Raw genomic sequence first — 27,037 nt, forward strand, 5'->3', positions numbered from 1 at the left:
TTCCTTGTAAGCGTATGGATATTATCCTATCACTGACAGCATTGTACTTCAGGACAGATCTTGAAACATCCTTTGTGATGATGAATGCCACGCCATTCCTCTTCAAACTGTCATTCCCAGCATAGTAGATTATATGGTTGTCTGATTCAAAATGGCCAAAACCAGTCCATTTCAGCTCACTAATGCCGAGGATACCAATCTTTCTGCGTTCCACTTCATTTTTGACAACTTCCAATTTTCCTAGATTCATACTTCGTACATTCCATGTTCCGATGATTAATGGATGTCTCGAAAGCTTTACCTTATCCATATGAGTAAGGCTGGGTTTACTCAGATGATGCAGCTCTTTCCCAGTGCTATTTTGAGAGCCTTCTAAGCTAACTGGACTATTCATAAAGTTGCACTGTAATATATCAAACAGTGTTTCTTTGTTATTCATAAGATTTTCCCTGGCCAATTCTTTGAGAAGTGGATGGCTCTTCCTTCGTCCTAGTCTGTTTTAGTCTGTAAGCTGGGCTGATACCTGTGCACCATGTGCATCACACTGGGTTTGAAACACCAGTGGCTCAGCCTCAAAACTCAGATCAACACGTCACCATGGTAGGACAAACCAACAGACAAGTTTGTCTCCCTGTTGGAAACCTCCCCTACCACCCTTACCTGGGTCCTTATGGCTGACTGCTGTAGGTATCCACAGTGATACCACCTTGGAAACCTAAAGAGGGATCACTAGGAGTTGAATCAACTCGATGGCAGTTGAGTGTGGTATGTCATATTAGTTACATATTAATATAATTTCTTTTCACTTCACAGGAAGCAAAAACTAACAAACAGGCAAGGTTTTGAACAATACCTTACAGATTTGGTTTGCCACTACAGAAAGAAAAAGCAAGTCTGCACATGTGCTAGGTTTAGTTTCTATTCCTTTATATACTGTACAACCATCAGCTAGGGAAATAGGATGGAATGTACAGCCTGTGAGAGAGTAAGTGGCCACAGAAGTCTCATTATGTTATATTCAGTTAGTTAACGAGGCAGTTTAGTATACAAAAGTAAGTTCATAAATAAAACTCAGGTGGTGTGATTTAACAGAATTAAAATTTGAAGATCTTCATATAAATGACCTGATTTGTCATTGAAATTCTCTCTCATCTACCACAGCTGTCCACTTCCCTTTTTGACAGTATGACTTAGAACTTTACAATGCTACAAGACCCTAGTTAGGACAGGTGAACATAGAAAGTTGTTTTTATTAAATTGTGTCCCTCTGAGAGCAGACACTAGCTTTGAAGAAATAAGAAAGACTTTTAGGGAGAGTTTCATATCTGGATGGAGAACCAAAGGATGTTGAAAAAAAGCAGCAAGATAATATTACAAACAACAGTGGGTTTCTAGTTAGAAAGAATTAGGTTTAAATCTGTAGACTATAGAGAGGTTAAGCCTTTAGATTTTATAGGTAGATCAGAGTCTGAATCCAGTTCTACCACTTACCAACTTACTACTACTTAACCTCTCTAAACCTCAGTTTATCTATTTTGAAAATGAGGATAGTAACATATGTAATAGAATTACTGTGAGGATTAAATTACACAATACATGAAAAGAGTTTAGCACCATTCCTGGCACACAGAGAGGACTAGATAAACTGCAACTATTATAATGTTGCCTGCTGGCAGTTAATGTTATATGTCAACTTGGCTGGGCCTGGTTGAATGGTTGGGCAGCTGGTGGTAGTTATTCCCCATGATGAGACTGGCAATCAATTTCATGTTGGAATCTGCCATGAGCAGCTGAGCAGCTGCCTTAAGGATATGGTCTGCTTCCTGAACATAAGGAGAAGCCTCGGGAACAGTCTCTAGCTTTTTGGCATGCTTGCACCCTGCATGTAGCCGAGTCTTCATTCAGCAGCCTGTCATGCTCCACCAATCTTGGGACTTTTAATGGACTTGAATCAGTGGACTGCTGTGTGGTATGGTAATATCAGGACTGTGCCTTTTTACCTGTCAACCTTGGGTTTGTTAGCCTTAGTAGCCAGCAGCTGCCTGAGTGAAGAGATGCCTCTAGCTTCAGGGGGCCAGAAGCAAGAGGCAGAGCTGATGCCCAAGGTCGAGGGGCTTTCGCACAGCCCTAGAGTCTGGCACTTTGAACTCGGACTTCTAGCCTCCCAAACTGTAAAAGAATAAACTTCTGCTTGTTAAAGCCATCCTATTTGTGGTATTTCCTGTTAGAGTGGCACTAGGTAATCAAAACATTGCCACTCTGGCTTTTTGTTTTAAAAAGAAAAATATTTTAAAAAGCAATATTGGCCTGTCAAAAAGGACAATAATGCTTTCCAAAATTGGGGAGGAAAGAGGAAAATAAAAGTAGGACAACTGTAGAAAAATCTCACCAGGGGAGAGGAACAGGAGGAACATGTTTGTTTTTAAATTAGTAAGAGCTGCTTTGTCTTTCTTGCTCTTTAAATGCTAAGAGTGGAGAATGAGAAGCTACAATTGGGGGATGGAAGAGGAATAGTTGAGGTTCCAGCAATTTTAGAATTTGGCTAATGGGTCAATCCAGCAAACTAAGGATTGGAGGAAAACAAGCATATCTAGTAGCCTGTAGAAACCACAAATATTCAGTTACAGAGGTATTTGCCTAGTTTCACATCAATGGAAAATATTTGTTTTGGGCCAAGTTGCTCTTTACCGAATTCAGTAAGGAAGCCAATTCAAGTACACCGAAATCTACTATCTTTAAAAGAACTAATACTCTTTTTGAGAAATATTCTTACTCTTAAGAGTATTAAAAGATAACGCTTTTTTTTTTTGCTTCAAATTCTGTCAAACAACTCTTCCTTTCTGGACCCAGTTTACTGCTGTTGTGAGGTGCTGATGAGTTGGTCCAAAGTCACAGCAACCCTATGTACAATAGAATAACAACACTGCCTGGTCCTGCGCCACCCTCATAATCCTTGCTATGCTTGAGCTACTGGTAGAGCCATTGTGTTAATGCATTCTCTTTTAAGGTCTTCCTCTTTTTCACTGACTTTCTTTACCAAGCATGAGGTCCTTCTCCAGAGACTGGCTGTTCTGGATAACAAGTCCATAGGACACAATACAAAGTCTCATCATCCTCGTTTCTAGGGAGTATTCTGGCTGTACCTCTTCCAAAACAGATTTGTTCATTCTTCTGGCTGTCCATGGTATATTTAATGTTCTTCCCAACTTCATAACTCAAATATATCAATTCTTCTCCAGTCTTCCTTACTCTCAACCACATTGCATGCATATTAAGCGACTGAAAGACATGGCTGGGGTCAGGTACGCTTTAGCCCTCAAAGTGACATCTATGCTTTTTAACATTTTCAAGAGATCTTTTGCAGCATTTTTGCCCAATGCAAATATGTCATTTGATATACTGGCTGCTGTTTCTATGGTGTTGATTATGGAGCCAAGTAAAATGAAATCCTTGACAATTTCAATATTTTCTCTGTCATGATGCTGGTAACTGGTCTAGTTGTGAGGATTTTGTTTTTTTATGTTGCGGTATAATCCATACGGAAGGCTGTAGTCTTTAATTTTCATCGGTAAGTCCTAAAGTCCTCTTTACTTTCAGCAAGCAAGGTTGTGTCATCTGCATGCCACAAGTTGTTAATGAGTCTTCCTCCAATCCTGATGCTGTGTTCTTCTTTATATAGTCCAGTTTGTTGGATTATCTGTTCAGCATACAGAATGAATAAATATGGTAAAAGGATACAAGCCTGATCCACACCATTCCTGATTTTAAACCATGCAATATTCCCTTGTTCTGTTCCAACAACAGCCTCCTGGTCTATGTACAAGTTCTATACAATTAAATGCTTTAGAATTGCCATTATTTTCAATTTTTTTCATAATTTCATATAATCCACACAGACAAATGCTTTTGCATAGTCAATAAAACACAGTCAAACATCGTTCTAGCATTCTCTGCTTTTAGTCAAGATCTATTTGACATTAGCAATGATATCTCTAGGTCCATGTCCTCTTCTGAATCTGGCTTCAATTTCTCACAGCTCCTTGTACATGTACTGCTGCAACCCTTTTTGAATAATCTTCAGCAAAATTTTACTTGTATGTGACATTAATGATACTATTCAACAATTTCTGCATTCTGTTAGATCACTTTTCTTTGGAATGAGTACAAATAAGGATCTCTTCCAGTCAGTTGGCCAAGTACCTGTCTTCCAAATTTCTTGGCATAGGCCAGTGAGTACTTCCAGTATTGTATCAGTTTGGTGAAACATCTCAGTTGGTATTTCACCAACTTGTGAAACCTTGTTTTACCCTGATTGCTCCAGTGCAACTTGGATTTCTTTGTTCAATACCATTGGCTTTTTCGTTTTTAAATTTTTATTGTGATTTGGGTGAAAGTTTACAGAGTAAACTTATTTTCCATACAGCAGTTTATACACATTTTGTTTCATGACATTGCCTATGATTCCCCATGATGTAACAGCTCTCTTCCCACTTCCTCCCTGTAGTTACCGCTTCCCTGTGTCCTACTTTTCTATGCATTCCTACCCTCTGGGCTATACCCTTGTGCAAACACTGCCCTTCTGTTCTTGCACGACTGATCACTCTAAGGAGTGTATCTAACTGACATAAATGTTCACCTTATATGCCTGCCTACTGTTTGGCTGGAAGCCACAGGAGTGAGTTCAGTTCCAGACCTGAAGGGTAACAAGTTCAGTTCCAGACCTGAAGAGTAACTAGGGGCCATAGTCTTATGGGTCTCCCCAGGCTTTATCAGATCAGTAAACCTTGTCTTTTTAAAATAGCATTGGCTCTTGATCATATAGTACCAGATGAAATGGTTGAATGTTGACCAATTTCTCTTGCTACACAATACATTGTGTATTCATCTTTTTTTGATGCTTCCTGTATTGTTCAAGTTTTTATATATAGAAAACCAAACTCGCTGCCGTCAAGTCAGATCTGACTCATAGTGACCCCTCCTTGGGTTTCCGAGGTGGTACCACTGTGGAAGTAGATTGCTCAACCTTCTCTCTGAGGAGTGGCTGGTGGGTTTGAACCACCAGCCTTCTGGTTAGTAGTCAAATGCCTCAGGCACTATGCCACCAGAGTTCCTATGTATAGAAAGAATACTTCAATATTGGGACCCAAGGCATGAATTTTTACTTCAGTTCTTTCAGCTTGAGAAATGTCAAATGTGTTCTTCCCTTTTGGTTTTCTCACTTCAGGTCTCTGTACATTTAATTATAGTACTTTATTTTGTCTTCTTAAGTCACCCTTTGAAATCTTCTGTTCAGCTTTTACTTCATCAATTCTTTCACTTGCTTTAGCTACTTTCTGTTCAAGAGCAAGTTTCAGTGTCTTTTCTGACATCTATTTTGGTCTTTTCTTCCTTTCCCGTCTTTTTAATGACCTTTTTTCTTCACGTATGATATCCTTGATGTCATCCAACAACTCATCTGGTCTTTGATCCTTAGTGATCATTGTGTCAAATCTAGTCTTGAGACGGTCTCTAAATTCAGGTGAGATATATTCAAGGTCATACTTTGTCTCTCATGGACTTATTTTCATTTTCTTCAGCTTCAACTTGAATTTGCATATGACCAAGTGATGGTCTCTTCTGCACTAGGCCCTCAGCCTTATTTTGACTGATAACATTGAGCTTCTCCATTACCTCTTTCCACAGACGTAATCAATTTGATTCCTGTGTATGCTATCTGACAAGTTTAATGATAGATGTGAAATAGCCTACTTTTAAAATTAAGTCTCCAGGAAAAAAAAAAATCCCTCTAAAATCATTCTTAATTATTGAAGTTGGGTGACAGAGATGGATAAATGGAAGTTTATGAAAATATTTCATTATAATATTCCATGTTGAGTATTTTTCTTTTCACATTGAGTATTTTTAAATATCAGTAGTATAAAGATTTTTTAAAAAGCCTGGCTCCAGATGACAAAGACTTAACTATGTGACTTTGGGCATGTCATTTTAAATTTTCTGAGTCCCAGTGTCCTCATTTTTATAATAGGTATATGCAGTGTAGTAAATTACTTAGTATGGCTTTTCTACCCATAAGTCATTGTAAACTCAGCGGTGGAATGAGCAACTGAGTAGCTCCTGATTGTAAATATTATCCACCTGGGTTATTTCTGTTGGGTGTGGCACAACGCAATGTTATGGGAGGTTCCCACTCTCTCTCACGTGCTTAGAGTTCTGATGCTATGATTGGCTAGTTTGGCCACTCTGCCGGGCTCAAAAGGAGGCCTCCTAGAGGCAGAACTCTCTCTGACTGCTGGCTGAGGAAGGATGCACTCCTGCGAGAGACGTGCTGCTACAAGAGACACGTGCTGCTGGGAAAGAGACTCAAGAGACACGCATTGCTGAGTGAGACACCGAGGGGCATGCACTGTTGGGAGAGAGACTATAGGAGACTTTTGGCTGAGAGACGGTGGGCTGGGAGAGAGACTGAGCGTTTTTCCTGAACTTGAATTATAACCTGGTGCTTCCCTAATAAACTTCATAATCTGTGAGTTCTGTGTGGCCACTGCAGCGAATTATTGAACCCAGGAGAGAGGTGGTGGTGCTTTGGGAGGAAGAGTTGGCGAAAGGGCTGGAGGGAGGCAGCATGTCCGGCCTTGAAGTAATAGGCCTTGGGCTATTGAGGATAATTCTGTCTTCCTCTTGTGGGATTAGACGAGGTCAGAACATGTGGCCTCCTTGTCCTTTTTGCAGTATACTAACACTGACTTTGCATGGTTTATGTAAAGATTAAAAACAATGCATGTAAAGCACACAGAAATACTTAGATTACAGGATGTGGATATTAAATAGCAATTATTATAGGAATGTATGTTCTCAAGACAGCCTGACATTTGGTGGGAATCTTTCTTATTGGATTAACTACCTAGATATAATAAAATAGCATAGTGATTTAATTTTTCAAATATATCAATGTTCTTTTTTTTCCCCCTGGTTGATATTTTTCTCTGAGTTGTTAGAGTGACATTAATTCTATAGATCATTGTGGGGAGAAATAACATCTGTACAATATTGAGTTTTTTGTTCCGTAACAGTTATTTGGGTTTTTTAAATGTTTGTCAATAAACATTCTAATATTCTCCATAAAGGTTCTGTAACATTTAATGTTGTTTCTTTTAAAGTAATTTTCATTATTTTAATAATGCACTGAACATTTTTGAAAAGCCTAAGAGTGGTTTATGGATTTATAATGATTTAGTTTTAATTTTTTTCAACAGGATCAAATTTGGCTCCTGAAAATCTGGACTTGATTTTTGCATGCTATAAGTTAATCTAGTCCATTCCACTGACTGATCAAGCTGTGATGTATCAATCAGAACAAAACCCAGATAGGTTGTGATGAGAATGAAATTCTTGTATGGCTCTCTAGAAGCATCTATAAGAAGATTCTTTGATCATGGTGTATTTCAAGAAACTCACTCTGGACACTTGCTGCCCATTTAATGTGACAGTTTTAACTTTCCTACTTACTGATGTATTACTGTTATTGCTGGCTGCACTGAATGGGTCAGTACTTGAAGTGGCAAAAGGATCAGTAGTAGATTGCTTGAAGAAACAGTCAGATGCAAATGGATCTGAACCTCTGAAAGGATCACCTCCAAATGGATCTAAGGAAACAGCACAAACAGAAAAAAAAGAAAAGAAAAATCATTACTGTAAATGTCCTGTCATCTGATGGCATGATAATTGCTTTAACTGAAAAAAATTTTTTACTCTCACAGAAATCTAAATTAGATACTTTGTGACATGAATATTAATTATAAAAAACTACTGCCAATGTAACTAGCCTTAATGAACATTCTTTACTGTTTATCATCATTTACCCAAAGGAAATCAGTAATTCCAACAACCTGTTTATGCAAGTATTTTCTGAATGCTAGGTTTAAATAATTCCTCTGAACTGGTAATTCTCATTCTCTTGAGAAATACAGATTCCTTTCAGGTTTTAATAAGAGATATATTTCACCTAACAAATTTAATTTTTTAAAAATTAGCTTGATTAGTTTTAAATAATCATAAGTAATGTCCATATGATTTTGTCCAAGACATGTTTACTAACATTATTGAGATACTTAGAATAAAATATAATTCAGGAAGAAAAATTAGGCACTGAATAAATGAGTGATCTGTGATTATTTATTAAAAGCTGAGGCTTCTAGATAAGGGTAACTAGAGCCTGACATCTAACAATTCTTCAAGATGCTTCCTTTTCCCTCGTTCATGCAAACAGGCTGTAAACTTAAAAACAACAACAACGAAAACCCATTGCCACTGAGCAGATTCCAACTCACAGCGACCCTCTTAGGGCAGGGTAGAACTGTCCCAGAGGGTTTCCATGGCTGTAAATCTTTACGGAAGCAGACTGCTTTATGTTTCTGCCATGGAGCAGGTGGTGGGTTCAAACTGCTGACATTCTGGTTAACAGCTGAACGCTTTAACCACTATACCACCAGTACTCCTTGGCTGTAAACTGAGGAAAACAAAATTAAGTTTTAATCTCTGTAGTGGTGTAGATCATTATGCTCATGTAATCAGAAGAAATCAGTATAAATATTATTAAAAGCACCAAAGTATAAATTACTAATGATATTTTAAATAAACAGTTTATTAAGCAAATTCACAAAAGCCTACCACTCCCTTTCTGAAAATGCCAGGCACACGCATCTTACAAGTGCCTTAGATCAGTTTAAAAACTGAATAGAAAGGAAATCTATTCCCTATAACTACTCCCTATAACCTGTGACACACCACCAACCCAATTTCCTAACTACCACATAAGCTTAATAATTAAGCAGAATCCAATTAGAGCTAAGATGGACTTCAATAAAATACTGACCAATTTTCCCAAAAGGATCATCCTTGAAAGGATCACCTAAAAAAAATAAGCAGAAATCAAAATAACATTATTATTTCTGTGAAACCGTAACTTATTTTGGAAATAAAACACAAAAGAGCTTTAACACAAGCAGTATTTAACATGGTTTACAATGACAGCAAATATTTTAATTCATCAAACTTGTTTCTTCAGTAAGGTGGTAGGAACCTTAAGGATGAGGACCAGGCTAACCCTTCTATAGCTTTTGCTTTTTTTAAAGAATAGCACTGGCACTTTTAATAAATAATCGTTGCAAAGACTCCCAATCTCTTCTGCTATTCCGTAACATGTCTTGCCTTTGGTCCTTGCTTTGAAGAAGAAACTTTCTCTTAATCCAAGGGTTCCTGTTGTTGTTCGATGCTATCAAGTTGGTTCTGATTCATAGCAACCCTGTGTACAACAGAAAAAAACACTGCCCAGTCCTGCACCATTCTCACAATCATTGCTATGTGTGAACCCAATGTTGTAGCCACTGTGTTCAATACATGTCATTGAGAGTCTTCCTCATTTTTACCGAATTTCTACATTTCTAAGCATGATGTCCTTCTCCAAGAACTGGTCCCTCCTGATAACATGTCCAAAATATGTGAGATGAAGTCTCCCATCCTCATGCTTCTAGGGAACATTCTGGCTTGCACTTTTTCCAAGATAGATTTATTCATTCTTCTGGAAGTCCATGGAATATTTAATTTGCCAATACCATAATTTGAAGGCAGTAATTCTTCTTCAGACTTCCTTACTCATTACTCAGCTTTCACATGCATATGTGGTGACTGAAAATACCATGGCTAGGGTTAGGTGCACTTTAGTCCGCAAAGTGCCATCTTTGCTTTTTAATACTTTCAAGAGGTCCTTTGCAGATTTGCCCAGTGCAGTATGTCATTTATTTCTTTACTGCTGCTTCCATGGGTTTTGACTGTGGATCCAAGTAAAATGAAATCCTTGACAACTTCAGTCTTTTCTTTGTTTATCATGTTGTTGCTTATTGGTCCAGTTATGAGGATTTCTGTTTTATGCTGCAGTGTAATCCACACTGAAGTCTTTGATCTTTATAAGTAAGTGCTTTTAAATCCTCTTTGCTTTCAGCAAGCAAGGTAGTGTCATTTGCATGTTGGAAGTTATTAATGAGTCTTCCTCCAGTCCTGATGCTATGTTCTTTTTCATACAGTCCAGATTCTTGGGTTATTTGCTCAGCGTACAGATTGAATAAATATAATGAAAGGATACAACCCTGACAGACACCATAAAAAGCTTAGTTCCAGGGTTTAGTTGCCTGCGGAAGATAAGTACCAGCAAATTTGAGCATATAAAGCCTCACTCTTTCCTCTACTATCATTGTACCAAGTACACTCTCAAAACTCAAGCCCTATGCTTACACAGTTTATGTATTAAAAAGCTTTTTTAGTAAATCAGTGATATAAAAATAAGAGTACTTACTGCCAACAAAAGGATCAGACTGGAAGAAATCCAAGTTTGTATCTGCAACTGGATCTGTCAGTGAGCTTGATTCTACATTAAATGGATCTTCCTAAAAAATATGTTAAAAAATTTTTTTTAGGAACCAAAGAAGTCTTAAAAGGCAACATTTTAATGTAAAATAGTACATCCAATCATATGCATGTTTTGAAAAATCAATTAAATGTAGTTTAACAAATATTTCCATGGTCATAAAGTATACTTGACACATTTTTCTCTTTTTTTTAGCTTGAAACAGTATGTAACCCACCTAGGGAAACTAGCGATAAGAACATTTAAATAAAAAATTATTTTACCTCTTTTGAGTGTTTATCACTGTTAAATTCAGTACAAACATCTTCATTAACAGGTTCAGTCACCACTTCTTTTTCGTCAGTTGTACCAGTAGGTGGTACTTCAGGACTATTTCTTGCCTACAAAATATTAATGTCACATGAATTAAAAATATATGTTTCTACTGGCAGAGGAAACTGATAAAGGACAACTAAAAAATATAAAAATCACCACTACCACAATAAAACAAGTAGATAATACGCACTGAATGACTCTATAATCTTTCTTAGGTAAATGATACCACCAACCACTGAAGTCACAGAAACCAGAAACCTTTAGGTCATCCTTAACTACTTCTCTTTCAATCATTCCCCAAGTTCTGGAGTTATGCACTAAGTCCTATCAAGTGGACATCATAATTTTTTCCTGTCTTTCACCTTCTCTCAATCCTTGCTGTCACTATCATATGTTTCTAGGATCATCATTTCTGCTCCAGTTTACTACAGTAGGCGTCCAACTGTCTTCCTGCTTCCAATATCCTCCTTATAGTAGCCAAAGTGAAAGATTTTAAATGTAAATGTGATAATTATCTTCTGGCTAAAAGTCCTTCAAAGACTCCTCATAGCTTTCTAGATTTAGACCAGTACATAATGAATTTAGGAAATAGTAGGGGCAATCTCCATTTCAACCACCTTTAAGTCTTTGAGGGAGTTCTGGTGGCATAGTGCCTAAGGCATTTGACTGCTAACTAGAAGGCTGGCAGTTGAAACCCACCAGCCACTCCTCAGAAGGAAGGCTGGGCAATCTATTTCCATAGTGATATAGCCTCAGAAACCCAAGGAGGTGGCGCTATGCGTTGGATCAGACTCAACAACAGTGCTTTGTGTTTGTTGTTGCATAAATCTTTGAAGGACAGTTGAGTAATTAGTCTTTAGTGCTTAAAAGAATACCGTATACTAATGTCAACTCAAACCCACCAGCCACTCCTCGGAAGGAAGGTTGGGCAATGTGCTTCCGTAGTGATACTGCCTCAGAAACCCAAGGAAGGGGTCGCTATAAGTCGGGTCCAACTCGACGGCACATAACAACAACAACAACAATGTATTCAAGACCATACTATCTTTACATTCTTAATATCGCTCATATTTGTATTCTCATTATCCCTCCTGTTACTGTTTAAGTTCAGGCTAAAACAACTCTCATAAAGACTATTCCAATAGTCTCTTTTAACATATCTCTTTGCATCCATTCTCACATTATAATCCATTTTCCATATTTTTGAAAAGGTAAATTTAATCATGTCACTTTTTGCTTAAAATTCTTCAATGGCTACTGACTGCAGTCAGATAAATTCCCAATGCTTCAAGATGATTCCAAATTTCTTACCCTTTCTGATCGAAATGTAGTTGTCTTTAACCAGGCACATATCAAAATCACCATGGAATTTGTTTTTATAATATGTGTACCTGGCTCCATGTCAGACATACTAGGTTCAGCAAGTTTAGGGTGGGGCATATACATCTTGATTTTGATAAAGTATCAGTAGTAATGAGAAATCCTACAGAGAGAGCCTCATCTCTCAATTCCCTCCATACCAACACAAGATACACTTTGAAAACTTCTCATGGCTCTGTACAGCATATTTTCCATCATTAATGCTGTTTTTTGCCAGGAATGCACCACCCTCTTCTTTGCTTACCCCACTGTCACTTGTCAATGATCACTTGCAAAATGTTCTTATAAAAACTTCCCTCACCCCTCTCCAATCTGTCCTTCTTGAATATCCTGTGCTTCCCTTATCACAGCCCTTTAACACACTGTTATACTTCTAGATTGTCTGTTGCTTCAAGACAGGGTTTAAAGGTCTTTTGTCCTCATAATTCTTACACATAACACAGCACATCTGCACATAGCTGATGCTATCTCAATAACTGGTAAATGAATCTCCTCAACATTATGTAATAAAAAATTACTTTGGGGATGGGTAAAGAAGATATTTTAAAAATTTAAAAAAATAAAGTTTACTAACTATAGAACTACTATTTAAGAAACATGTTCTATAACAAATAAATCCATTAAAAAGACATTTTTACACTAGTTAAAAACTAGCACTGCTGGATCAGTACTCGTTCTCTGCCTCTAAAAACAGTCTTAATCATCCTCAGATGATTCCAGGCCACACTGCTATTAAGTATGATGTCTACAAAATTTTGACCTGAATCTTTTTTTTTTTTTTTTCTTGAAGTAATCAATAAAGGCTATTAAAGTATTAGACTCACTGGAGATTCCTGGTGAATGGGCTCAGACTCTAGGTTGCTCTGGCCTTCAGCCTGCTCATTAAGGTTGGCTGTTTCACTGCTGCTGGTGCTGAGGCTGCAATAATCTGTAGCGCCATTTATAAGAATGCTGTGTGGACTACTGCACCAGTTTAACTGATGATTATGGTTTTCCAGCTCTTTCATTTCCATTAGTTTCATTTGCATCTGTCAACACAAAATAGAAATACAAAACAGAATTTATTACTAGAAAGATGTACAATGTAAAAATGCCTATACTCCTAGACTTAGTCTAAGTAAATTTATTTTTAAAAAGAACTGCCTGGGAATGCAGCATGACTTAGAGGAAAGATTTCAGTAATTCCTCTCAATAAGTTCCTCTCTTGAAATTCTAGTATATGTAGATTTGCTTTTGTACCTTTTTTAAAAGCCTCAAGAATTTTGATTCAAGTATCTGCAAATTGGCAGTCCTTTAGATGAAGAAGGCCAGGGTATCAGGAAAAAGATAGCAAAGTGGTAGAGGAAGAGGAAAAAAAGGTTTTGATGAAGATTTAGGAGCGAGAAAGTTGAGGAAGAGTACACAAGGCTTTGGAACCATACATAGCCCTACTGGGAATGAAGGAAGGAAGACAAAGGTAAAAGGAGCTAATCAGTTCATGTCTTATGCTTTGGAATTATTTATTAGTTGTCTAGGGACCTGGGAAGTACTCGCTAAATTTAAGCTATGCCATGCAGCTTAAACAAAGGGCACTCAAGTTTTTCTGACCTGAAACATCCATGTGACTTTATACTCCAGGGACAATAGTGGTCAGAGAAGGAAGAAGTCAATAAATTCTGAGATACATAAAAAGAGAAATGTTGGGAACTAGAGGCAGGGAAAATAATGCTTATTTATACCAATATCTATAATAAAAATACATTTACAAATACCTAGAAGACATTAAGACAAATCCAAAAAGAAATTGTTTCTAGTGAAAAAATAATAATAGAATCTTACTGAGTAGTACTCATTTTTCATAGAATATTTTTAAAAATGATATTGAAGCACCCTTTACTTAGTATGTTGTTTTTTATTTTTAGCAAACATAAACATCACCTATTGACCTTTCATTAAATTTACTCAAGGCTCTGGTCCCACAGTCTTTTTTCCCTTTATGGTTTTAAGTTGCTCAAGTTGGAATCTGTAATTAACTACAAGTACTTCCAGGGCCATAACCTGGGGAAACAAACATTACATTGGATTTGGAGACAGGTTTAAATCTGGTTCTTTCACCTTCTAAAGAGCTCTGGTAGTTTAGTGGTTAAGGCATTTGGCTCTGACTGGAAGGTCGGTGGTTCGAACCCATCAGCCACTCTACAGAAGAAAGATGAGGTGGTCTGATTCCACAGAGATTTACACCCTTGGAAACCCAATGGGGGTTGCTATGAGTCAGAACTGACTTGATGGCAGTGAGTTTGGTTTTTGATTTGGTCATCTTCTAGCTAGATGGTCTTAGCCAAAGTAACCTCTTCACAAGGAGATAGCTCAGAGGGCAGGAATGCATAGGAAAGAAGGACACAGGGAAGAGGTAACTGCAGGGAGGAAGTAGGAAGAGACCTGTTACATTACGGGGATTACAGTCAATGTCATGACACAAAATGTGTATGAACTGCTGTAAAGAAAATGCATTTGCTCTGTAAACTTTCACCCAAATCACAAAAACTGAAAAAAATAAAGTGACTTTTTCACTTTCAAAAGTTAAAAAAAAAAAAAAAGTAACCTCTCCAGCCTTCTGCTTTTTAATGTATATAGGGAGTATGTTAATAGAGGATTGTTATGTGGATCAAAAGAGATAATATCTTTGAAATGATTCTGTAATGTAAAGATCTATGTAAATGATGGACAACGTGGGTAAAAGTGCCTGGTGTTTTTGTTGTAAGGTGCCGTCGAGTAGTCTCCAACTCATAGTGACCCTATATATACAACAGAACAAAACACTGCCCTGGTCCTGTGACAGCCCCACAATCCTTGCTATACCTGAGCCCATCGTTGTAGCCACTGTTGTCAATCCATCTCTTTGAGAGCCTTCCCCTTTCTCGTTAACCCGCCACTTCACCAAGTACAATATCCTTCTCCTGGGAATGGTCCCTTCTGAAAACATGACCAAAGTAGGTGAGACAAAGTCTGGCCATTCTCGCTTCCAAGGAACATTCTGGCTGCACTTCTTCCAGGGCAGATTTGTTAGTTCTTTCAGTAGTCCATGGTACTTCCAGCATTCTCTGCCAACACCACAGCTCAAAAGCATTGACTCTTCTTCGGTCTTTCTTATTCATTGTCTAGCTCTCACATGCATGTAAGGCGAATGAAAATACCATGGCTGTGTCAGGCACACCTTAGCCTTCAAGGAGACATCTTTCCTTTTCAGCACTTGAAAGAAGTCTTTTGCAGCAGATTTGCCCAATGTTCTATGTGCCTAAGGCATTTGACAGCTAACCAGAAAGCTGGCAGTTCAAACCCACCAGCCACTCCTTGGAAGGAAGATTGGGCAATCTACTTCTGTAGTGATACTGCCTCAGAAACCCAAGGAGGGGTCACTATGAGTAGGATTTGACTCGATGGCAGTGAGTTTGGTTTGGTTTTGGTTTATATGTCATCTGATATCTTGACTGCTGCTTCCACTGGTGTTGACTGTAGAACCAAGTAATATGAAGCCCTTGACAACTTCAATCTTTTCTCCATTTATCATGATGCTGCTTACTGGTCCAGTTATGAGGATTTTTGTTTTCTTTATATTGAGGCGTAGGAACTCTAGTGACGTAGTGCCTAAGGCACTTGACTGTTAATCAGAAGACTGGAAGTTCAAACCCACCAGCCACTCCTTGGAAGGAAGATTGGGCAATCTAGTTCCATAGTGATACTGCCCTGGAAACCCAAGGGGGGGTTGCTATGAGTCAGATACAACTTCAGCAGTGAAGTGAATTTGGTTTTCTTGGTTTTACACTGAGGTTTAATCCACACTGTAGACTGCAGTCTTCAATCTTCATCAGTAAGTGCTTCAAGTCATCCTCACATTCAGCAAGCAAAACTGCGTTGTCAGCATATTAATGAGTCTTGCTCCAACCCCAACACCACAATCTTCTTCATATAGTCCAGCTTCTCGCATTATTTGCTTAGCATACAGACTGAGTAAGTATGGTGAGAGGACATAACCCTGGTGCACTCTCTTCCTGATTTTAAACTATGCAGTGTCCCCTTGTTCTGTCTGAATGACAACCTCCTGGTCAATGTATAGGTTCCTCATGAGTACAACTAAGTGTTCTGGAATTCCCATTCTTCTCAATGTTATTCATGACTGGTTACAATCCACACAATTGAATGCTTTTGCATAGTCAATAAAATACAAGTAAACATCTTTCTGGTATTCTTTCCTCATAGCCAAGATCCATCTGACATCAGCCATGATATTCCTCATTCCACATCCTCTTCTGAATGCAGCTTGCATTTCTGGAAGTTCTCTGTCAATATACTGCTGCAATCATTTTTGAATTATCTTCAGTAAGATTTTACTTATGTGTGATATTAATGACATTGTTCGATAATTTCCACATTCTGTGGGATCACCTTTCTTTGGAATGGATACAAATATGGATCTCTTCAAGTCAGTGAACCAGGTAGCTGTCTTCCAAATCTCTTGACATATCCAAGTGAGTGCCTGCAGCACAGCATCGATTTGTTGAAACATCTCAATGAGTATTCCATAAATTCCTGGAGCCCTGTTTTTCTCCACTTCCTTCAGTGCAGCTTTGATTTCTTCCTTCAATACCATTAGTTCTTGATCATATGCCACTTCCTGAAATGGATGAACATCAACCAATTCTTTTTGGTATAGTGACTCTGTGTATTCTATCTTCTTTTGATGTTTCCCGCATTATTCAACATATCACCCATGGAATCTTTGAATATTACAGCTTGAGGTTTAAATTTTTTCTTCGGTTCTCTCAGCTTGAGAAATGCCGAGCATGTTCTTCCCTTTTAGCTTTCCAACTCCATGTCTTTGCACATTTCATTATAATAACTGACTTCGTCTTCTTGAGCTGCTCTTTGAAATCTTTTGTTTAGCTCTTTTATCTTGTCATTTCTTCCATTTGCTTTAGCTACTCTCCATTCAAGGGCAAGTTTCAGTCTCTTCTGACATCCATTTTGGTCTTTTCTTCCTTCCCTGTCTTTTTAATGACCTTTTGCTTTCTTCATGGGTGATATTCTTGATGTCATCCCACAATGCCTCTGGTTTTCAGTCACTGGTATTTAGTGCATCAAATCTATTCTTTAGATGGTCTCTAAATTCAGGAAGGATATAATCAAGTTTATATTTTGGCTCTCGTGGACTTGTTTTAAGTGTCTTCAACTTCAAGTTGAACTTGCATATGAGCAGTGAAAGGTCTGTTCCACAATCAGCTCCTGGCCTTGTTTTGGCTGAAGATATTGAGCTTTTCCATCGCCTCTTGCCACAGATGTTGTCAATCTGATTCCTATGTACTCCATCTGGCGAAGTCCACGTGTATAGCCACCATGTATGTTGTTGAAAAAAGGTATTTGCGATGAATAAGTCATTGGTCTTGCAAAACTATGTCATGTCAATAACATCTCCAGTGCTGTAAAGTACTCAAAGTATGTTCACTGGACGAACATAGTATGTAGTTATAAATTAAACAGTAGGCCATAATAAGCACATATATCTACCAAACTGTATTATATTTAGATACTAAATTTAAATGTACTTTGTATTTTATCAGTTCTATAAAGTAGTGGTGTGTAAACTTTTTTACTTTAACCCATATATATTTTTATTTTATATCTTAACCCAGTACATGTGTATGTAGATATTTGGATAGGTCTGTGTATCTATGTATATGTAAACACACGCACACACACACACACAACACGTAGATACATATATAAATAAAATGTGTATGTGTATATAAGTATGTAATATTCACATAATATACACACAGATACAGTAATAGAATAAAAGTTTCATGAAATAGTTATACTTAACCCTACTATATGTGACACACTCTGATGTTTCCTATTCTCTCCTGTTTCAATCTTTAAAACATTTTTTATCATGACCATTAAATCAATTTCATGACTCACTGTAATCTTAGTTTTAAATTAAAAACTTGAACATTAAAATAATATCACACAGATCAAAGAGTAAGTGGAAACATCTGCCTAACAAACAACTTTAACTATGGCAGTTTGTTCCTTAAAGTTATTTCTGAGACAACTATTAAATCCTTGAACAAAACTAGGCTTTCCTATGTCTGGCTCTCTCATGCATCCATCTCTAAGCCTATGTTCTTCCTAAGGAGGCGATTTTATTAGTTTCTGTGTAAACTCAGAGGACAAAGTAAAAAACAAAAACAATCAACTAATTAATGCAAATTCTTTGCAAATTGTGCAAGAAAAATGACATAAACTAATAGAATGACAGGGATACTTGGATAAAAATAGTATATATTATATAAGTGCCATATGCATATTTAAGATCAGAGATTTTTTTCTTTATTCTTGTTGTAAAACCTAGGTAAAAATGTAAGAATAAAGAGAAAGAGTTAGTGAGTCAGAAAGAGCTTCAGTTAGCCCTTTTTCAGAAATATTTTAGTTTAACTTTAGAGAGCCATGAAAATCTAAGGCAAACTTACAGTCAAACTTTCATTTTTATAGAACCATATGCACATAATTGCTCTCTGTCAAAAGGACACATAAAAGCCACTAATTCAAATGTAAGAAATTGGTGTATGTATTCTTAAAATTTGGAGATCAAATATCATTTCTTCCACAGATCCCAAATATATGCTGACACTCTTAAGTAGTGTAATTTGCTGAAGCTATTTTCCTTACCAAACCAAACCAAACCAAGCTCACTGCCAACAAGTCGATTCTGACTCATAGCAACACCTTGGGGTTTCTGAGGCAGTAAAATTTTAAGGGACGCAGATTGCCTAGTCTTCCTTCTGCAGAATGGCTGGTGGGTTTGAACCACCAACCTTGTGGTTAGCAGTCAAATGCCTTAGGCACTACTCACCGGAGCTCAATGATGACTTATATTCTACTTTAAACATTTATGCTCCTTTTTTTTCAAAGAAGCCCTCTTTCAAAAGAGTCAATGAAAATATAAGGCAGAGGTTTGGAGAAAAAAAACTACAAACCTTTTATCTGATAAAGGACTTACATCTAGAATAAAGAACTCTTAAAATTAAATAAGAAAAAACAAATAGTCTAATTAAAAAAATGAGCAAAAGATGTGAAAAGACATTTCATCTAAGAAAAATACATGACAAGATGCTCAACCCTGTTATTCATAAGGGAAATGCAAATTGAAACCACAATGAGATACTTACCACTTCACACCTACTACAATGAATATAATTAAAAAGATAGACAATAAGTGTTGATGAAAATGTGAAGAAATTGGAACACTCATACATTGTTCATGGGAATATAAAATGGAACAGTCACTTTGAACAGTTTGGTAGTTTCTTAAAAGGTTAAACATAACTTTTCCATATTACCAACTATTCCATATCTGAGATAAATGAAAACATATGTACATTCCAGACATGCAGGCAAATTTTCATAATAGCATTATTCATTTCCTAATAGCCAAAAGGTAGATACACTCCAAATGTCAATTAACCGGTAAAAAGATAAACAAAATGCAATAAAAATAGAATATTGATATATGCTACAATATGGATGAACCTCAAACACTTTATGCTAAGTGAAAGAAGCCACATGTGAAAGACTACATATTGTATAATTACATTTATACAAAATACCCAGAGAAGGCAAATCTATAGAGATAGAAAGCAGATGAGTGGTTACCTGGGAGTAGGAATGGAGACTAAGTACAACAGGGACAATCGATCTTTTGGGAGTGATAAGAAAAATATTCTAAAACTGGATTTGACATGGGATGATATTTGCACAACTCTAAATTTACTTAAAAAAAAAAAAAAAAAAAAACTGTACCAGTAAAACCGGTGAGTTTTTTGGTATGTATATCATACCTTAATAAAGCTCATTTGAAAAGGAAAAAAAAATAAAATCAAAGGAGAAAGCTATTTCAAAGAATACCCATTCATTCTGGTAGCATCCTCACTAGGGTAATTCTTTCTTTTGGGTTATTTGTTTATTGAGTTCCTGGCCTGTAGGAAGATCTGAGCTAAATGATAGAGGTTATATACACATACACACACACACACACACACACACACCACGTACTGTGGTGGCTTGTGCGTTGCTACGAGGCTTAAGGCTGTGCCACCAGTGTTTCAAATCCCAGCAGGGTTGCAAATGGTGCACAGGTTTCAATGCAGCTTACAGACTGAGACAGCTAGGAAGAAGGAAGAGGCCATCCACTTCTCAAAAAACTGGCCAGTGAAAACCTTATTAATAGCAGAGAAACACTGTCTGATACATCACTGGGCAACTTTATGAACAGCCTGGAAACACTGTCTGATACAGTGCAGGAAGATGAGCCCCTTAGGTTGGAAGACAGTCAAAATACGACTGGGAAAGAGCTGCTTCATCAGGGTAGAACCAACTTTAATTATATGGATAAAGTGAAGCTTTCGGGACCTCCATTTATTGATGTGGCATGACTCAAACTTAGGAGAAAAAGCTGCAAACGTCCATTAATCGAAACATAGAATATACAAAGTATGAATCCAGGAAAATTGGAAGTTGTCAAAAATGAAATGGAACGCATAAAGATCAATATCCTCAGCATTAGAGAGCTGAAATGAACCAGTTTTAGCCATTTTAAATCAGACAACCATATAATCTACTATGCAAGGAATGACAATTTGAAGAGGAATGGAATGGCATTCATCATCGCAAAGCATGTTTCAAGATCTGTCCTGAAGTACAATGCTGTCATTCATAGGATAATATCCATACGCCTACAAGGAAGACCAGTTAACACTACTATTATTCAAATTTACACATCAACCACCAAAGCCAACGATGAGGAAATTGAAGATTTTTATCAACTTCTGCAGTCAGAAATTGATTGAACATGCAATCAAGATGTGTTAATTATCACTGGTGACTGGGAATGCAAAAGTTGGAACAAAGAAGAATCACTGGTAGTTGGAAAATTTGGCATTGGTGACAGAAACAACACTTGGGTTTGCTTGATAGAATTTTGCAAGATCAACAACTTATTCATTGCAAATACCTTTTTTCAACAACACAAATGGCAGCTATACATGTAGGCTTCAGCAGATAGAGTAAACAGGAACCAGATTGACTACATTTGTGGCAAGAGGCAATGGAAAAGCTCAGTATCTTCACCCAAAACAAGGCCAGGAGCTGTCGTGGAACAGATCATCAACTGCTCATATGCAAGTTCAACCTGAAGTTGAAAACATTTAAAACAAGTCCACAAGAGCTAAAATATGACCTTGAATATATCCCTACTGAATTTAAAGACCATCTAAAGAACAGATTTGATACACTGAACACCGATGACCGAAAACCAGAATAATTGTGGGATGAGATCAAGAACACTGTCCATGAAGAAAGCAGGAAGTCATTAAAAAGATAAAAAAATACTAAAATGGATGTCAGAGGAGACTCTGAAACTTGCCTTTGAACAGAGAGTAGCTAAAGCAAATGGAAGAAATGACAAGATAAAAAGAGCTGAACAGAAGATTTCAAAGAGCAGCTCGAGCAGACAAAGCCAATTACTATAATGAAACGTGCAAAGACCTGGAGCTAGAAAACTGAAAAGGAAGAATATGCTCGGCATTTCTCAAGCTAAAAGAACTGAGGAAAAAAATTAAGCCTCAAGTTGTAATATTTTATGGGTAAAATATTGAATGATGCAGGAAGCATCAAAAGAAGATGGAAGGAATACACAGAGTAACTATACCAAAAAGAACTGGTTGATCTTCATCCATTTCAGGAGGTTGCATATGTTCAAGATCCAATGGTACTGAAGGAAGAAGCTGAAGCTGCATTGAAGGAACTGGTGAAGAACAAGGTTCCAGGAATTGACAGAATACCCACTGAGATGTTTCAACAAATGGATGCCCCGCTGAAGGCACTCACTTGGTTATGCTAAGACATTTGGAAGACAGCTACCTGGCCAACTGACTAGAAAAGATCCATATTAGTACCCATTCCAAAGAAAGGTGATTCCACACAATGTGGAAATTATCGAACAATATCATTAATATCGTATCCAAGTAAAATCTTACTGAACATAATTAAAAAATGGTTGCAGCAGTATACTGACAGAGAACTTCCAGAAATGCAAGCTGCATTCAGAAGAGGACGTGGAATGAGGGATATCACTGCTGATGTCAGATGGAACTTGGCTCAGAGCAAAGAATACCAGAAAGATGTTTACTTGCATTTTATTGAGTATGCAAAAGCATTTGATTGTGTGGATCATAACAAATTGTGGGTAACACTGAGAAAAATGGGAATTCCAGAACACTTAATTGTACTCATGAAGAACCTGTACACAGACCAGGAGGCTGTCCTTTGAACAAAACAGGGGACACTGTATAGTTTAAAATCAAGAAGGGAGTGTGTCAGGGTTGCATCCTTTCACCATACTAATTGAATATGTATGCTGAGCAAATAATCCGAGAAGCTGGACTATATGAAGAAGAATGTGGCATCAAGAATCATTGACAACCTGCAATACGCTGATGATACAACTTTGCTTGCTGAAAATGAGGATGACTTGAAGCACCTACTGATGAAGACTAAAGAATATAGTCTGCAGTATGGATTATATCTCAATATAAAGAAAACAAAAATCCTCACAGCTGGACCTGTAAGTGGCATCACAATAAATAGAAGATTGAAGTTGTCAAAGACTTCACATTGCTTGGTTCTGCAATCGATGCCAATGGAACAGCAGTCAGGACATCAGATGACATATAGCACTGGGCAAATCGGTTGCAAAGGACCTCTTTCAAGTGCTGAAGAGCAAAGACGTGTCCTTGAGGACTAAGGTGTGTCTGACACAAGCCATGGTATTTTCAATTGCCTCATATGCATGTGAGAGCTAAACAATGAATAAGAAAGACCAAAGAAGAACTGATGCTTTTGAGTTGTGGTGCTGGCAAAGAATGCTGAAAGTACCGCGGAATGCTAAAAGAACTAACAAATCTGTCCTGGAGGGAAGTGCAGCCAGAAAGCTCCTTGGAAGAGAGAATGGCCAGACTTTGTCTCACCTACTTTGGTCATGTTATCAGAAGGAACTATTCTCTGGAGAAGGATGTCATGCTTAGTAAGGTGGAGGGTCGACGAAAAGAGGGGAAGGCCCTCAACGAGATGGATTGACACAGTGGCTGTGGCGACGGACTCAAGCAAGGATCGTGGAGCTAGAGCGGGACCAGGTAGTGCTTTGTTCTGCTGTGCATACAGTTGCTATGAGTCAGAGACGACTCGACGACACCTAAGAACAACATACACACACACACACACACACACACAACTTCATTGATCAAAAAGCTCAGTCAGCTGGAAAGACAGATATATAAACAAATATACAGGAGAAAATGTTACTACTGCAATAACAGAAGTTCAACATACTACATTGGCCCAACAAGTGCAGTGCTCAGAAAATGCTACAAAGAAATAAGAGCTAAGCTATGTCCTATAAGATGAGTGAACAGATGTTCATCTGCCAGACAAGGGAGAGACAGAAGCATATAAGGGGAATAATTAGTGAAGAAAACTAGACTGGGTTTAGAAGTCCTGGATTTTAGACTGTGGCTCTTTTAAAGGCTGTGTAACTACAGGCAAGTTACGTAACCTTCCTTGGCTTCAGTTTATTCGAAATGACAGAAATGAACTATGTGATTTCTATGCTCCTATCTAACTACCTCATCTATCACTCTGTAAGATACTAGTCACCATCTAGGAAAGCCTAGAAATAAAAAAGCAAAGGATCTATACACGGGACTCATGACAACACTACACATTTATCTCTATAAGTAACAATTTTCCAATTAAATATGTAAATGTTTCTAAGTAAGCAAAATGGTTTTCAAAATTAAAATTAGGGTAATAAAATGTATGACAATGGGTTATTGTTTATTAAAAATAATTAACACTTATTGAGCATTAACGTACATTCATTTTTAGCCTTAAGCTAAAAATGCCTCATAGGTTTTGCTTCATTTATTCTTTACAACAACCCTAAGAGGTAGGAATATTATTAATTCTCTGATTTTTAAAGATGAGGAATCTGAGACTAAAGTGATTCAGGTAGTAAGTGTCAGAGCCAGCACTTAAACCTAGACCAACTAACTACAAAGCCTTAACCACTACTCCAAAGATAATGATCAGATGTACAAGATGTATGATGGCTTTAACTTAAGACAGGTGACCTATGAGGAGAAACCTGTTGGTGTAAAACTACTGAAAAATGAATAATAACCTAAACAGAGGCAGAAGGAGCAAAAGTTGAGAAACTACTAAAAGGATATGGAGCTATATACACATATACATACATGTATTATGGCCCATTTGAGCTTATTTCTCACTTCCACGAAGACTTACTGAACTGATTTCCTGTTGTGAATCTTGCACGTGCTGCTGAAGAGGTCCCAACTGAGCCTTCCCCGACTCCACGCTCTCTTCTAATTCTGCTGTTTCTTGCTGTAGGCGGCTCAGCTCTTCTCTGGCTTTGGTCAGTTCTTCTTCGTAAGTGGAGATCTGCGATTCCTGACTTGTTAATTCAGCTTTCAAAGTAGAGATCTGTAATATGGAGATGAATGGGAAGAAAAAAGAATTAAAAGCTGTCATTAAAATGTTCCATAATGCAGTACTTTCATTATTTAGCTTACTATTTTAGTGTTTGTTTTTGATGTTTGAGAAGGGCAATCAGGGGGAGGTATAAAGGAAATTCGAGGTACAGGTACCATATTTCCAAGTAAAATTTGGAAAAACAAGACATTAAGCACTCTGCTGTTTCCCCTACAGAAAGCCTATTAATTTTTAGATAAACCTTGCTCCACCCCTTTCATGTGCCCAACTGCTGACTAGACTGCCACCTAATAATAACAAAAAAAAAAAGCACAGATTTTCCTCTTAACGTAGGAAAAGCAAGTAAGGTCTAGATGTGGGCAGCACTGAACAATCAGACTTTACCAGCTGAGCTTCCTCAGCACATTTCTTTCTGACTTCCTTCAGCTGCTCCTCCAGCTGGGCTTTCTGCTCATCCAGTTCATCAAGGAGTTCCTGTACTTGCTGTTTCTGGGCCTGTAGCTTTTGCAGATTAGTATTCTCCCTTTGAACTTCATCTTGAAGATCCTAAAATGCAAGAATTAATTAACATATTTCTTCTCTTTGGCAGGGAGATTAAGTTAATCAGAAAAGAGTACCTGAAGGGGAAATAAAGTCTTGTCTTAAATTAAGTACACTGTGTTGATGGAGACCTCATCATGGTTTTAAATATAATATTTACTTGAGGCCTTCCTTATACTCCAGATTTTAATATCCAGTTCACTTACTCAAACCTGTGCTTGGATGTCTGCTGGGCTTTGCTAACATGTCTAAAACAGAGCTCCTGGAATTTTCCCCAAATTCTGCTTCACCTTAAATCTTCCTCTTTTCAGTTTTTCTGGCTGAAAGAAACAGCATCTTCCTTGTCTCCACTCTCGTTTTTCATCTCAAATATGTTGGTGAATCCTGTTACCTCTTCCTTCAAAGTATATTCTGAAAGGAACCACTTACCACTACCATTGCTTCAACTCTGGTCCAAGTTACTCATCTCTTTCCTGAACGGCTATTTTCTAACTAGTTTCTCTGCTTCCACCCATGCTTCCTTTCAGTCTATTTTCAGCATGCAACTACTCATAAAAAGTTATGTCTGATCATGTCACTCCTCTATTTGAAACACTACATTGACTCCCCCATCTCATTCACTGTAAAAGCTGAAGTCCTTAATAGTGGTTACTTATTGAGATAATTTCTATACCAAAAATTTCACCCACTGTACAATTCAGTAGCTTTTAGTGTATTCAGAGAGTTGTACAATCATCACCACAATGCAATGAACATTTCCCATCATCCTCCAAAATTCCCTCATACTCTTCTAAAGTCAATCCTTGTGCCCACATCAAGTCCTAGGCAACCAATGACCTATACTATATAGCTATAGCTTTGCCTTTTGTAGAAATTTCACAGAAATAGTCATGTAATGTGTAGTCTAATGTATCTGGCTTCTTTCACACAGTATAGTACTTTTGGGATTCATCTGTATTAATACATGAGTAAGTAGTCTCTTCCATTTTACTGCTGATAGTATTCCAGTGTACAGATATACCAGTAAATTGTTTCCAGTGTTTGGCTGCTGTGAATAATGTTGTGAATAACAGAATGTATCATTTATTTGCCTTCTTTATCATTTATTTCCTTCCACTAGAATGTAAGTTCCATGAGTGCAGGCATATTTGTAAGTTTAGTTCCCAGTTTAAAGGAGGCACTACTTAAATATTCAGTGAATGATGAATGAATAACTGAATCACAAAGCTGTCAACACTCTCCTAATTAATAGTTTTCCAGTGAAAACTCTAATAGATTTCACTAGAAAAACCTAACAGGGTTTTTTCAAAGAACTTGATAAGCTGATTGTAAAAGATATCTGGAAGAGCAAAAGAAGGAAGAACAGCATTATAAAATGTAGAAATACTTATCCTACTAGATATCTGGAATTATTAGAAAGTGAAAATAATCAAGACAGTATGGTATTTGTGCAAGGATAGATAAAATAGATCAAAGGAGCAGAAAAAGAGAATTTGACCTAGGCATATACAAAAAATACTGGCTATACAGGAAACTGATGCAAAGATACGGTATTACAATTGCCTGATATGCCTGATATAATTGGGGAAAAAGAAACGATTCAGTAAATGGTGCTGGGCATATCCATATGTGAAAAAATATTTAAAAATAAGTCTCTAAATCATACCAAACAGAAAAGTAAATTCCTGGTATATAATAGGACTAAATGTGAAAGACAAAACTGAAATGTGTAGAAGAAAACATAGATCTCAGAGTAGGGAGTGATTTCTTTTTTTTTTTTTT

General features: G+C 37.3%; 1 protein-coding gene across 1 annotated transcript in view; it reads right to left on the minus strand.

Annotated features, from left to right (window-relative positions):
* The window catches only part of EPS15 (epidermal growth factor receptor pathway substrate 15), a 191,869-nt gene that overhangs the window by 46,563 nt on the left and 118,269 nt on the right, over positions 1–27,037 (minus strand). Inside the window, exons 14-20 of the mRNA XM_042781661.1 lie at positions 25,100–25,261; positions 24,509–24,706; positions 12,940–13,143; positions 10,684–10,800; positions 10,349–10,439; positions 8,873–8,908; positions 7,507–7,643 (exon numbers count right to left, since the gene is read on the minus strand). Of these exons, the coding sequence (XP_042637595.1) occupies positions 7,507–7,643; positions 8,873–8,908; positions 10,349–10,439; positions 10,684–10,800; positions 12,940–13,143; positions 24,509–24,706; positions 25,100–25,261 (945 nt within the window). The remainder of the gene's footprint in view (positions 1–7,506; positions 7,644–8,872; positions 8,909–10,348; positions 10,440–10,683; positions 10,801–12,939; positions 13,144–24,508; positions 24,707–25,099; positions 25,262–27,037) is intronic.

The sequence above is a fragment of the Orycteropus afer genome, unplaced genomic scaffold (genome assembly GCF_000298275.1).
Source record: "Orycteropus afer afer isolate SDZICR_OR568_19922 unplaced genomic scaffold, OryAfe1.0 scaffold00145, whole genome shotgun sequence".
Lineage (NCBI taxonomy): Eukaryota > Metazoa > Chordata > Mammalia > Tubulidentata > Orycteropodidae > Orycteropus > Orycteropus afer.